Below are 12014 nucleotides of genomic sequence, written 5' to 3'. Positions count from 1 at the left end.
AGTGTGCAGAGACAGGAGTGTGTAGGCCCAGGATTGTACAGGCAAAGGACTGTGCAGGCCAAGCCATGTGCAGCCCCAGGAATGTGCCGGCACAGATGGGAACAAGCCTAGGAGTGTACAGGCATATGTGGTAGAAGGCCCGGGAGTGTACAAGCCAAGGTTGACGCAGGCCCAGGTGTGCGTAGGTCCAGGATTGTGTAGGCCCATGTGTCTGCTGTCCCAGGAGTATGCGGGCCCAGCAGAGGGCAGGCCCTGGAGTGTGTAGGCCCAGGATTGTGCAGGCACAAGTGGGAGCAGGACCACTAGTATGCAGGCCCAACAGTGTGCAGGTCCAGGCGAGGGTCGGGCGAATTGGGGGCAGGCCCATTAGGGGGAAGTCCCAGGAGTGTGCAGGCCAAGGAGTGTGCACACGAGGGAATGTGTGGGCCCAGGAGAAGTTAGGCCCAGCAGTGCGCAGGGCCAGAAGTGTTCAGGCCTAGGAGTGTGCAGAGGAGTGTGCAGGACAAGGAGGGTGCAGGCCCAGGCCAGGGTAGGCCCAGGAGTGTACAGGCCCGGGAGTGTGTCGGCACAGCAGTGTGCAATCTCAGGAGGGAACAGGTGCAGGAGTGTTCAAGGCCAGCAGTGTGCAGGCCCAGGAGTGTGCACACACAGGAGGGAGGAGGCACACGAGTGTGCTGGCCAGGAGTGTACAGGCCCGTGTTTGTGGAGGCCCGGGAGTGTACAGGCCCAGGAGTGTGCAGGCCCAGGTGTGTGCAGACTCCGGAGTGTGCAGAGACAGGGGTGTGCAGGTCCAGGAATGTACAGGCCTAGGGCTGTGCAGGCCCAGCAGTGTTCCGGCCCAGGAGTGTGCAAAATCAGGAGTAAACAGGCCCAAGTGTGTTCAGGCTCAAGATTGTGCCTGTGGAGTGTGCAGGCCCATGAGTGTGCAATCCAGGAGTGTGCGGGCCCAGTAGTGTGCAAGCCCAGGCCAGAGAAGGCCATTGCCAGGGAAGGCCCAGGAGTGTACAGATCCAGGATTGTGCAGGCCCAGGAGTGTGCATGCGTAGGACTGTGCAGGCACAGGAGGGAGCAGGCCGAGGAATGTGAAGTCCCAGGTGTGTGCAGGCACAAGTGGGAGCAGGCCCAGTAGTGTGAAGTCCCAGGAATATACAGGTCCAGGAGAGGGCCGGCCGAATTTGGGGCAGGCCCAGGAGAGGGAAGGCCCAGAAGCGTGCAGACCCAGGAGTGTGCAGACGAGGGATTGTGTGGGCCCAGGAGAAGGCAGGCCCAGGAGTGTGCAGGGCCAGTCAAGTTCAGGCCCAGGAGTGTGCAGGACCGGTGAGGGCCGTCACAGGAGAGGGCAGGGCCAAATGGGGCAGGCCAAGGAGTGTGCAGGACCAGGAGTTTGTAGGCCGAGGAGTATGCAGTCACAGGTGTGAGCAGGTACAAGAGTGTGCAGGCCCAGTAGGGTACAGGCCCAGGTTCGTGCAGACCCAGGTGTGCGCAGGCCCAGGAGAGGGCCGGCCAAATGGGGAGCAGGCCCAGGAGAGGGAAGGCCCAGGAGTGTGCAGGCCCTGGAGTGTGCACACGATGGATTGTGCGGGCCCAGCAGTGTGCAGGCCCAGGAGTGTGCAGACATAGGAGTGCGCAGGACAAGGAGGGTGCATGCCCAGGCCAGGTTAGGCCCAGGACTGTACAGGCCCGGGAGTGTGTCGGCACAGCAGTGTGCAATGACAGGATGGAACAGGTGCAGGAGTGTTCAAGGTTAGCAGTGTGCAGGCCCAGGAGTGTGCACACACAGGAGGGAGGAGGCACACGAGTGTGCTGGCCAGGAGTGTACAGGCCTGTGTGTGTGTGTAGGCCCAGGAGTGTACAGGCCCAGGTGTGTGCAGGCTGTGGGATGTGCAGGCCCAGGAGTGTGCAGGCCCAGGAGTGTGCAGGCCCAGGAGTGTGCAGAGAGAAGGGTGTGCAAGCCCAGGTGGGTGCAGACCCAGGAGTGTGCAGGCCAAAGAGAGCGCAAGCCCTAGAAGTGTGCAGGCCAGGAGTGTACAGGTCCAGGAGAGGGCCGGCCGAATTGGGGGAAGGCCCAGGAGAGGGAAGGCCCAGGAGTGTGCAGGTTCATGAGAGGGTCGGCCGAGGTGTGGGCTGGCCTGGGATAGGGCAGGGCCAGATGTGTGTAGGCCCAAGACTGTGCTTGCCTAGGAATATGCAGTCACAGGAGGGAGCAGGCCCAGCAGTGTGCAGGCCAAGTAGAGTGCAGGCCCAGGCCTGTGCAGTCCCAGGTGTGTGCAGGCCCAGGAGAGGGCAGGACCCGGTGTGTGCAGGCCCAGGAGTTGCAGACCCAGGTGTGTGCAGACACCGGCGTGTGCAGAGACAGGAGTGTGTAGGCCCAGGATTGTACAGGCCAAGGGCTGTGCAGGCCAAGCCATGTGCAGCCCCAGGAATGTGCTGGCACAGATGGGAACAAGCCTAGGAGTGTACGGGCATATGTGGGAGAAGGCCTGGGAGTGTACAAGCCAAGGTTCATGCAGTCCCAGGTGTGCGTAGGTCCAGGATTGTGTAGGCCCAGGTGTCTGCTGTCCCAGGAGTATGCGGGCCCAGCAGAGGGCAGGCCCTGGAGTGTGTAGGCCCAGGATTGTGCAGGCACAAGTGGGAGCAGGACCAGCAGTGTGCAGGCCCAAGAGTGTGCAGGTCCAGGAGAGGGCCGGGCGACTTGGGGGCAGGCCCATTAGAGGGAAGTCCCAGGAGTGTGCAGGCCAAGTAGTGTGCACACGAGGGATTGTGCGGGCCCAGGGGAAGGTAGGCCCAGCAGTGTGCAGGGCCAGAAGTGTTCAGGCCCAGGTTCGTGCAGGCCCAGGTGTGCGCAGGTCCAGAGCATGCAGGCCCAGGTTTTTGCAGTCCCAGGAGTGTGCAGGCCCTGGAGAGGACAGGCCCTCGAATGTGCAGGCCCAGGAGTGTGCAGGCCAAGCAGTGAGCACCCCCAGGAGTGTGTAGGCCCAGGAGTGTACAGGCCCAGGAGTGTGCAGCCCCAGGCGTGTGCAGACTCCGGAGTGTGCAGAGACAGGGGTGTGCAGGCCCAGGACTGTACAGGTTAGGGCTGTGCAGGCCTAGCAGTGTTCAGGCCCAGGATTGGGCAAAATCAGGAATATACAGGCCCAGGTGTGTTCAGGCTCAAGATTGTGCATGTCCTGGAGTTTGCAGGCCCATGAGTGTGCAGGCCCAGAAGTGTGCAGATTCAATACGGAACCGGCCCGGGAGTGTACAGGCCCAGGTTCCTGCAGGCCCCGGTGTGCGTAGGTCCAGGAGTGTGCAGGTCCAAGAGTGTGCAGGCCCAGTTGTGTGCAGGCCCAGGAATGTGCAGGCCCTGTCGACCCTAGAGGGCAGGATGCCGTGACCAGAGGAGGCGCTCTCTAGGACTGGGGGCGGAGGCCGGGAGAGCAGGCGGTTGGAGAGCCGGTGGTGAGGGCTGGAAAGGGGCAGAGCTGCACCAACCAGGTGTGCGGACCTGAGGGCGTGAGGCTGGGCGGCCTGCCGAGGGTGTTCCTGCAGCAGTGCTGGCCCTGGGTGAGGATGTGGTGGGACCAGGGCTGAGCCAGCGGGGCAGAAGGAGGAGGAGCGGGGAGGAGGGCGCCAGAGGGTGCACAGTGGACCGGTCACTGGGCATCTGCAGGTTTGGAGGCGCTCTGCTGTGTGGGGCTCCAGGCCTCCCTGGGTCTGGGGACGTGGGTGTGATGTGACTCGGAAGGAGGCCGGGTGCGCTTCGGACAGCACCCGCCATCTCTCCCACCCAGGCCCAGTGCTCATGGTCGTGTTGCAGCCTCAGTTTTCCGTCCACTGTCCCAGCAACCCCTTGGTGGTATTCTGAGCAGAGGCAGAGGGTGAGAGTCCTGACTTGGCTTTCCTTCCCTGTGTTTCCAAGTCCACACTCATTCCGCAAGTCGCACGACAGGCCAAGAAATCGGGAGACGCGGTGTCGGGGTAAAGAATAGTGAGTTTATTTGGAAAGGCAGCTGACCGAGAAGATGGCAGGCTAATGTCCTGGAGAGCCACCTTCTCCGAGTGAGACTTCAGGCTCCTTTTACACTCGAAAGGAGAGGGGTTGTGGGTGGTTGGTGCAAAGTCCTTGGTGCAGGAATTCTTTGTTTTTGCAGTTGTGGGTCAGCTCATGGGGCCCCTGTAAAGCCTCTAACAAAACAAATGTTACTTTCTGTTCTGCAGCTTGTTGTGTGTATAGGAGAGGAAAAGAGCTCTTATCCTGAAGGCTGAGAGCCTTGAGAACAGGCTCTGCTGTCAATTTCAGGCTGAAGGCAACATTGTTTTACAAAAGGGGCAGAGCTGGTAAGACAGCCTGGAAAACAGCAGAGGGTTAAAGGAAAAAGAACAGATCTAATAGGCAGTCAGATTTGGTCTTTTCTGTTACACCTGCTGCCCCAGCAGGGCTGGCCTCAGGGAGGAAGGGCGCCCCTCCGGCCCCCGAGAGCCGCCTGCAGAGGGTGGGGAAGGCAGGGAGGGGGTCTGCCCTGCTGGAGAGGTAAACTAGACATGGCTGATACATGGACAGTGAGTGCAAAGTTAGAAAACCTCTGGGTTTTCCCTCTTTAGGGAGGGAGAGGGAGGCTCAGCATAGGTCCTTGAGCTTCCGCGAGAAAAGTGGCTCTCAGCCCAGGTCGGCTGCGGGCGCCTCTGGGGTTGTCACACCTGAGGGGCCCTCTGTGGACGGGTCCTGTGTTCTTGGCACTGACGTGGATTTTCCTCCTCTTCTTCCCCAAGGGGCGGTAGTGGCTCCGGGGGCAGCTTCCAGCCGATCATGGCCATCCGGCTGCCCTCATGCAAGCTGGCCCTGCACGCCCGGCAGCTGGACGTCAGGCTGCAGCTGGACTACGTCTCCGCCTCGCAGGTAAGAGGAGCCCCGCTGCTTCCCTGCGGGCCGGCAAGGGGGTCCCTCGGGAGGGGTTTCGGTTGGGGGCTCCTGGCTAGACACCGCAGCCGTGTGAGTGGCACCGTTGGGGTGAAGGAGGCTGGTGCCAGGGACAGGGCAGGCCCAGGAGTGTGCAGGCCCAGGAGTGTGCATGCCCAGGAGTGTGCAGGCAAAGGAGGGAGCAGGCCCAGTAGTGTGCAGGCCAAGTAGAGTGCAGGCCCAGAAGTGTGCAGGCCCAGGCGTGTACAGACTCCGGAGTGTGCAGAGACAGGAGTGTGCAGGCCCAGAATTGTACAGGCCTAGGGCTGTGCAGGCCCAGCAGTGTTCAGGCCCAGGAGTGTGCAAAATCAGGAGTATACAGGCCCAGGTGTGTTCAGGCTCAAGATTGTGCAAGTCCTGGAGTGTGCAGGCCCATGAGTGTGCAATCCAGGAGTGTGCAGGCCCAGTAGTGTGCACACACAGGAGGGAGGAGGCACATGATTGTGCTGGCCTGGAGTGTACAGCCCTGTGTGTGTGTGTATGCCCAGGAGTGTACAGGCCCAGGTGTGTGCAGGCCCAGGATTGTTTAGGCCCAGGAGTGTGCAGAGAGAAGAGTGTGCAAGCCCAGGTTGGTGCAGACCCAGAAGCGTGCAGGCCTAGGAGAGCGCAGGCCCTGGAGTGTGCAGGCCAGGAGTGTGCAGGTCCAGGAGAGGGCCGGCCGAATTGGGGGCAGGCCCAGGAGTGTACAGGCCCAGGAGTGTGCTGACACAGTAGGGATCAGTCACAGGAGTGTGCAGGTCCAGGAGTATACAGGCCCAGGTGTGTGCAGGCCCAACATTGTGCAGGCCCAGGAGTGTGCAGGCCCAGGTATGTGCAGGCCCAGGCCATGGCAGGCCCAGGAGGGTACAGACCCTGGAGTGTGCAGACCCAGGAATATGCATGCCCAGGGCTGTGAGGCCCAGCATTTTTCAGGCCCTGGAGTGTACAGAATCAGGTGTATACAGGCCAAGGTGTGTTAATGCCCAAGATTGTGCAGGTCCTGTTGTGTGCAGACCCATGAGTGTGCAGTTCGAGCAGTGTGCAGGCCCAGTAGTGTTCAGGCCCAGGAGTGTGCAACATCAGGAGTATACAGGTCCAGGTGTGTTCAGGCTCAAGATTGTGCATGTCCTGGAGTGTGCAGGCCCATGAGTGTGCAATCCAGGAGTGTGCAGGTCCAAGAGTGTGCAGGCCCAGTTGTGTGCAGGCCCAGGAATGTGCAGGCCCTGTCGACCCTAGAGGGCAGGATGCCGTGACCAGAGGAGGCGCTCTCTAGGACTGGGGGCGGAGGCCGGGAGAGCAGGCGGTTGGAGAGCCGGTGGTGAGGGCTGGAAAGGGGCAGAGCTGCACCAACCAGGTGTGCGGACCTGAGGGCGTGAGGCTGGGCGGCCTGCCGAGGGTGTTCCTGCAGCAGTGCTGGCCCTGGGTGAGGATGTGGTGGGACCAGGGCTGAGCCAGCGGGGCAGAAGGAGGAGGAGCGGGGAGGAGGGCGCCAGAGGGTGCACAGTGGACCGGTCACTGGGCATCTGCAGGTTTGGAGGCGCTCTGCTGTGTGGGGCTCCAGGCCTCCCTGGGTCTGGGGACGTGGGTGTGATGTGACTCGGAAGGAGGCCGGGTGCGCTTCGGACAGCACCCGCCATCTCTCCCACCCAGGCCCAGTGCTCATGGTCGTGTTGCAGCCTCAGTTTTCCGTCCACTGTCCCAGCAACCCCTTGGTGGTATTCTGAGCAGAGGCAGAGGGTGAGAGTCCTGACTTGGCTTTCCTTCCCTGTGTTTCCAAGTCCACACTCATTCCGCAAGTCGCACGACAGGCCAAGAAATCGGGAGACGCGGTGTCGGGGTAAAGAATAGTGAGTTTATTTGGAAAGGCAGCTGACCGAGAAGATGGCAGGCTAATGTCCTGGAGAGCCACCTTCTCCGAGTGAGACTTCAGGCTCCTTTTACACTCGAAAGGAGAGGGGTTGTGGGTGGTTGGTGCAAAGTCCTTGGTGCAGGAATTCTTTGTTTTTGCAGTTGTGGGTCAGCTCATGGGGCCCCTGTAAAGCCTCTAACAAAACAAATGTTACTTTCTGTTCTGCAGCTTGTTGTGTGTATAGGAGAGGAAAAGAGCTCTTATCCTGAAGGCTGAGAGCCTTGAGAACAGGCTCTGCTGTCAATTTCAGGCTGAAGGCAACATTGTTTTACAAAAGGGGCAGAGCTGGTAAGACAGCCTGGAAAACAGCAGAGGGTTAAAGGAAAAAGAACAGATCTAATAGGCAGTCAGATTTGGTCTTTTCTGTTACACCTGCTGCCCCAGCAGGGCTGGCCTCAGGGAGGAAGGGCGCCCCTCCGGCCCCCGAGAGCCGCCTGCAGAGGGTGGGGAAGGCAGGGAGGGGGTCTGCCCTGCTGGAGAGGTAAACTAGACATGGCTGATACATGGACAGTGAGTGCAAAGTTAGAAAACCTCTGGGTTTTCCCTCTTTAGGGAGGGAGAGGGAGGCTCAGCATAGGTCCTTGAGCTTCCGCGAGAAAAGTGGCTCTCAGCCCAGGTCGGCTGCGGGCGCCTCTGGGGTTGTCACACCTGAGGGGCCCTCTGTGGACGGGTCCTGTGTTCTTGGCACTGACGTGGATTTTCCTCCTCTTCTTCCCCAAGGGGCGGTAGTGGCTCCGGGGGCAGCTTCCAGCCGATCATGGCCATCCGGCTGCCCTCATGCAAGCTGGCCCTGCACGCCCGGCAGCTGGACGTCAGGCTGCAGCTGGACTACGTCTCCGCCTCGCAGGTAAGAGGAGCCCCGCTGCTTCCCTGCGGGCCGGCAAGGGGGTCCCTCGGGAGGGGTTTCGGTTGGGGGCTCCTGGCTAGACACCGCAGCCGTGTGAGTGGCACCGTTGGGGTGAAGGAGGCTGGTGCCAGGGACAGGGCAGGCCCAGGAGTGTGCAGGCCCAGGAGTGTGCATGCCCAGGAGTGTGCAGGCAAAGGAGGGAGCAGGCCCAGTAGTGTGCAGGCCAAGTAGAGTGCAGGCCCAGAAGTGTGCAGGCCCAGGCGTGTACAGACTCCGGAGTGTGCAGAGACAGGAGTGTGCAGGCCCAGAATTGTACAGGCCTAGGGCTGTGCAGGCCCAGCAGTGTTCAGGCCCAGGAGTGTGCAAAATCAGGAGTATACAGGCCCAGGTGTGTTCAGGCTCAAGATTGTGCAAGTCCTGGAGTGTGCAGGCCCATGAGTGTGCAATCCAGGAGTGTGCAGGCCCAGTAGTGTGCACACACAGGAGGGAGGAGGCACATGATTGTGCTGGCCTGGAGTGTACAGCCCTGTGTGTGTGTGTATGCCCAGGAGTGTACAGGCCCAGGTGTGTGCAGGCCCAGGATTGTTTAGGCCCAGGAGTGTGCAGAGAGAAGAGTGTGCAAGCCCAGGTTGGTGCAGACCCAGAAGCGTGCAGGCCTAGGAGAGCGTAGGCCCTGGAGTGTGCAGGCCAGGAGTGTGCAGGTCCAGGAGAGGGCCGGCCGAATTGGGGGCAGGCCCAGGAGTGTACAGGCCCAGGAGTGTGCTGACACAGTAGGGATCAGTCACAGGAGTGTGCAGGTCCAGGAGTATACAGGCCCAGGTGTGTGCAGGCCCAACATTGTGCAGGCCCAGGAGTGTGCAGGCCCAGGTATGTGCAGGCCCAGGCCATGGCAGGCCCAGGAGGGTACAGACCCTGGAGTGTGCAGACCCAGGAATATGCATGCCCAGGGCTGTGAGGCCCAGCATTTTTCAGGCCCTGGAGTGTACAGAATCAGGTGTATACAGGCCAAGGTGTGTTAATGCCCAAGATTGTGCAGGTCTTGTTGTGTGCAGACCCATGAGTGTGCAGTTCGAGCAGTGTGCAGGCCCAGTAGTGTTCAGGCCCAGGAGTGTGCAACATCAGGAGTATACAGGTCCAGGTGTGTTCAGGCTCAAGATTGTGCATGTCCTGGAGTGTGCAGGCCCATGAGTGTGCAATCCAGGAGTGTGCAGGCCCAGTAGTGTGCAAGCCAGGGCCAGAGAAGGCCCATGCCAGGGAAGGCCCAGGAGTGTACAGATCCAGGAGTGTGCAGGCCCAGGAGTGTGCATGCCCAGGAGTGTCCAGAGGAGGGGTTTGAGGCCGTGGTGGGATGTCCTTCACAGGCATAAATAGCGTAAAGAGCATAAAACTACATGATAGTGATGGTCGGACAGCATGGGAATGCACTTAATGTTCCTGAAATGCACAATTAAAAAGGGAAAAAAATCTGTATTTTATTAAAGGAGGTGGAAAATTGAAAAATATAGGATGCCATAAATGATGTAAAACAAATAAACTAAACTAAAGAAAAACAAAACAAAAGCAAATTCAGGGGCAGGGAAGTCAACTTCGGGTAGGGGAGGGGATTTATGGTGGGATTTTGGAGAAGGTGTAGGAGGGTGCAGAGGGGCACAGCCCTAGTGGGTGATGATGCCTAAAATGGTTCTCCACTGCCCAGCGGCCCAGGTGCAGGTGCAGGAACTACAGGCTTCTCAGGAGCAGCAAGATCAGCAGGAGCAGCAGGCTCTTCAGGAGTGGCAAGATCAGCAGGAGCTGCAGGCTCTTCAGGAGTGGCAAGATCAGCAGGAGCAGCAGGCTCTTCAGGAGTGGCAAGATCAGCAGGAGCGGCAGGCTCTTCTGGAGTGGCAAGATCAGCAGGAGCAGCAGGCTCTTCAGGAGCTGCAGGCTCTTCAGGATCGGCTAGATCAGCAGGAACGGCAGGTTCTTCAGGAGCGGCTAGATCAGCAGGAATGGCGGGCTCTTCAGGAGTGTCTAGATCAGCAGGAACGGCAGGCGCTTCAGGAGCGGCGGGCTCTTCAGGAATGGCAGGCTCTTCAGGAGCCGTGGGCTCTTCAGGAGCGGCTAGATCAGCAGGAGAGGCAGGCTCTTCAGGAGAGGCAGGCTCTTCAGGAGCCGTGGGCTCTTCAGGAGCGGCTAGATCAGCAGGAACGGCGGGCTCTTCAGGAGCAGCTAGATCAGCAGGAATGGCAGGCTCTTCATATGCAGTTGGAGCAGCAGGATCTTCATGTTCAGCAGGAGCAGCTGGAGGGAGTTCGCGGTCTCCTGCTGGACCCTGGTGGTCCTGTTTTTGTTCTCTGGCATCTTCCCCTGCCCCTGCCTGCTCTGGACCTGTAACTGTTGGACGTGGAGAGAGCTTTAAGTCTAGTGGTTGTGCTCAGGCACAACCTGGAAAAAGGTACCCACATGGCTCCCTTTCCACGTGCCTTTTCAAGGACAGAAATCTTCCCAGAGCTTTGCAGACAGCTCCCACCGAGCAAGTGCCCACAGGCACTTGTTCTGTGACTGAATTCTTCCAGACAGGTGGTCTGAGGCCCGTCTTTGTTCTGGTCCCAACAGCAGACTTTGGGAATGCCTCCCTGTGTGGCCCAGCCCTCCGCCCTCCCTCACCTACACACCCGCACCGGCCCTGCCCTTCTCACCTTTGGGCTGTGCTTCGGGGGGCTCCTGGCCCTCTACCTGAATCCCCGGGTGGTGGGCCCGGTGCTCCAGGTCAGAGCCGGGGGTGCTGAGCTGCCCCTCAGCCCTGGGCAAGATTCTGGGGAGAGACCTGGGCGACGTCTGGGCAGGAGGCCGTGGTGGTGGGGAGCCCTTCATACCCAGACTCTTCCGGAGCCTGTGCTGGCCTTCCACAGTGTGGCACACCAGCCCCTCACTTGGGGAGCTGGCATGAGTGTCCTGGTTCCCCGGATCCTGCGGTGTCTGGCTCTGCAATGACAGTGACCGGCAGCCGGCCCGGCCCGGAGGTCTCAGAGCCCTGCCTGGCCAGGACCACTCCTGCTTCTGCCCCACTCGACCGTCTGCTGCCTGATCAGACTGGGACCTTGGTCATCTCAGTCACCCGGGAGGCAAGAGACACACCCTAGGGCATGGGCGCCACCTCGGGCAGCAGGGCCCTGCCCCGGTTCTCCACATCCCAGCCAGCCCGCTTGGACCCAGGTTGGTGATGTGATCGGCCCCCCAGGCCTCTGACCCTTCCTCAGCCTGCTCTTGCTTGAGGCAGGACCCCCCCAACATGACTGCCCCACCGCCACCAGTCAGGAAGGGGCTGTGGGGCCACCCGGGTGGGGTCTGAGTGGTGGCCTGGCCTGGGCGGGCCTGCCCTGGGCCTCCCTGTGTTACCTTTCGGTCCCTCTGGCCAAAAGGCCAGAGGCGCCTGGGGTGAGACCCGACCCACTGTCGGCACTGTTGGCAAAGGCCGTTGCTGCGGGCTTTCCGGGGGCCGCGACCTCGGGATCTTGGGATGCAACAAAACATGTCTGAGCTGAGCTGAGTTCACCAGCCAAGTAGGTTGAGAAGTGTCCTTCTCTACACAGCGGGTGCCTGGTGACCTGGGTCCCAAGTTCTGTTGGGCTCTGTTGCCAGGGAAGTGAGGTCACTTCCTGGGGTCCCCTTCCCCAAGCTTCCTCCTTACACAAAGCTCCCCAAGGGCCTCTCTGGGCTGCTGATGGCTCACTTCCCACCCCATGCCATGTCCACCCAGTGACACCAACACGGCCCCTCCTATAGCCCTGGGGAGGCCTGGATGCAGCCAGGGTCACAGCTCTGATGACACAGCTGGCTTCAGACCCAGCTCCCCCGCCAGCAGTGCTGTCACCCTGGACAAGCCACCTGCTTCTCAGGGTCTCCCCAATCCCCCATCGGCGCAGTGGGGATCATTCTGGACCCGGCTTCCTAGGAAAGCCATCATGTCTCTAGAACCACAAACACCTACTGCACCTGTCACCTCTGCGGGCTGGCATCACAGGGAGCTCATGCACAGACTCAGCAAAGGAAGGGCCCCACAGAGGGCTGGTGTGCAGGCCAAGGAGTGTGCAGGCCCAGGACTGTGCAGACGAGGCATTGTGTGGGCCCAGGAGAGGGCAGGCCTAGGAGTGTGCAGGGACAGAAGTGTGCAGGCCCAGGAGTGTGCAGGGCCAGTAGTGTTCAGGCCCCGGAGAGTGCAGGAAAGTTGAGGGCCATCACAGGAGAGGGCAGGGCCAAATGGGGCAGGCCAAGGAGTGTGCAGGACAAGGAGTTTGTAGGCCGAGGAGTATGCGGTCACAGGAGTGAGCAGGCCCAGGTGTGTGCAGTCCTTGGAGTGTGCA

The 12014-nt window shown here is 60.6% G+C and overlaps 1 protein-coding gene across 1 annotated transcript; it reads left to right on the top strand.

The window, feature by feature from the left end:
• The first annotated feature begins 416 nt into the window (after positions 1–416).
• On the top strand, positions 417–11972 carry LOC140695588 (uncharacterized). The gene is made up of 6 exons (XM_072958275.1): positions 417–732; positions 1862–4317; positions 4750–4876; positions 7545–7671; positions 9368–10105; positions 10563–11972. The coding sequence occupies exons 4-5, from the start codon at positions 7602–7604 to the stop codon at positions 10042–10044; spliced, it is 747 nt and encodes a 248-aa protein (XP_072814376.1). The 5' UTR covers positions 417–732; positions 1862–4317; positions 4750–4876; positions 7545–7601; the 3' UTR covers positions 10045–10105; positions 10563–11972.
• The last annotated feature ends 42 nt before the right edge of the window (positions 11973–12014 follow it).

The sequence above is a fragment of the Vicugna pacos genome, unplaced genomic scaffold (assembly GCF_048564905.1).
Source record: "Vicugna pacos unplaced genomic scaffold, VicPac4 scaffold_471, whole genome shotgun sequence".
In the NCBI taxonomy this organism is placed as follows: Eukaryota; Metazoa; Chordata; class Mammalia; order Artiodactyla; family Camelidae; genus Vicugna; species Vicugna pacos.
This window is presented reverse-complemented; position numbering and strand designations above follow the sequence as displayed.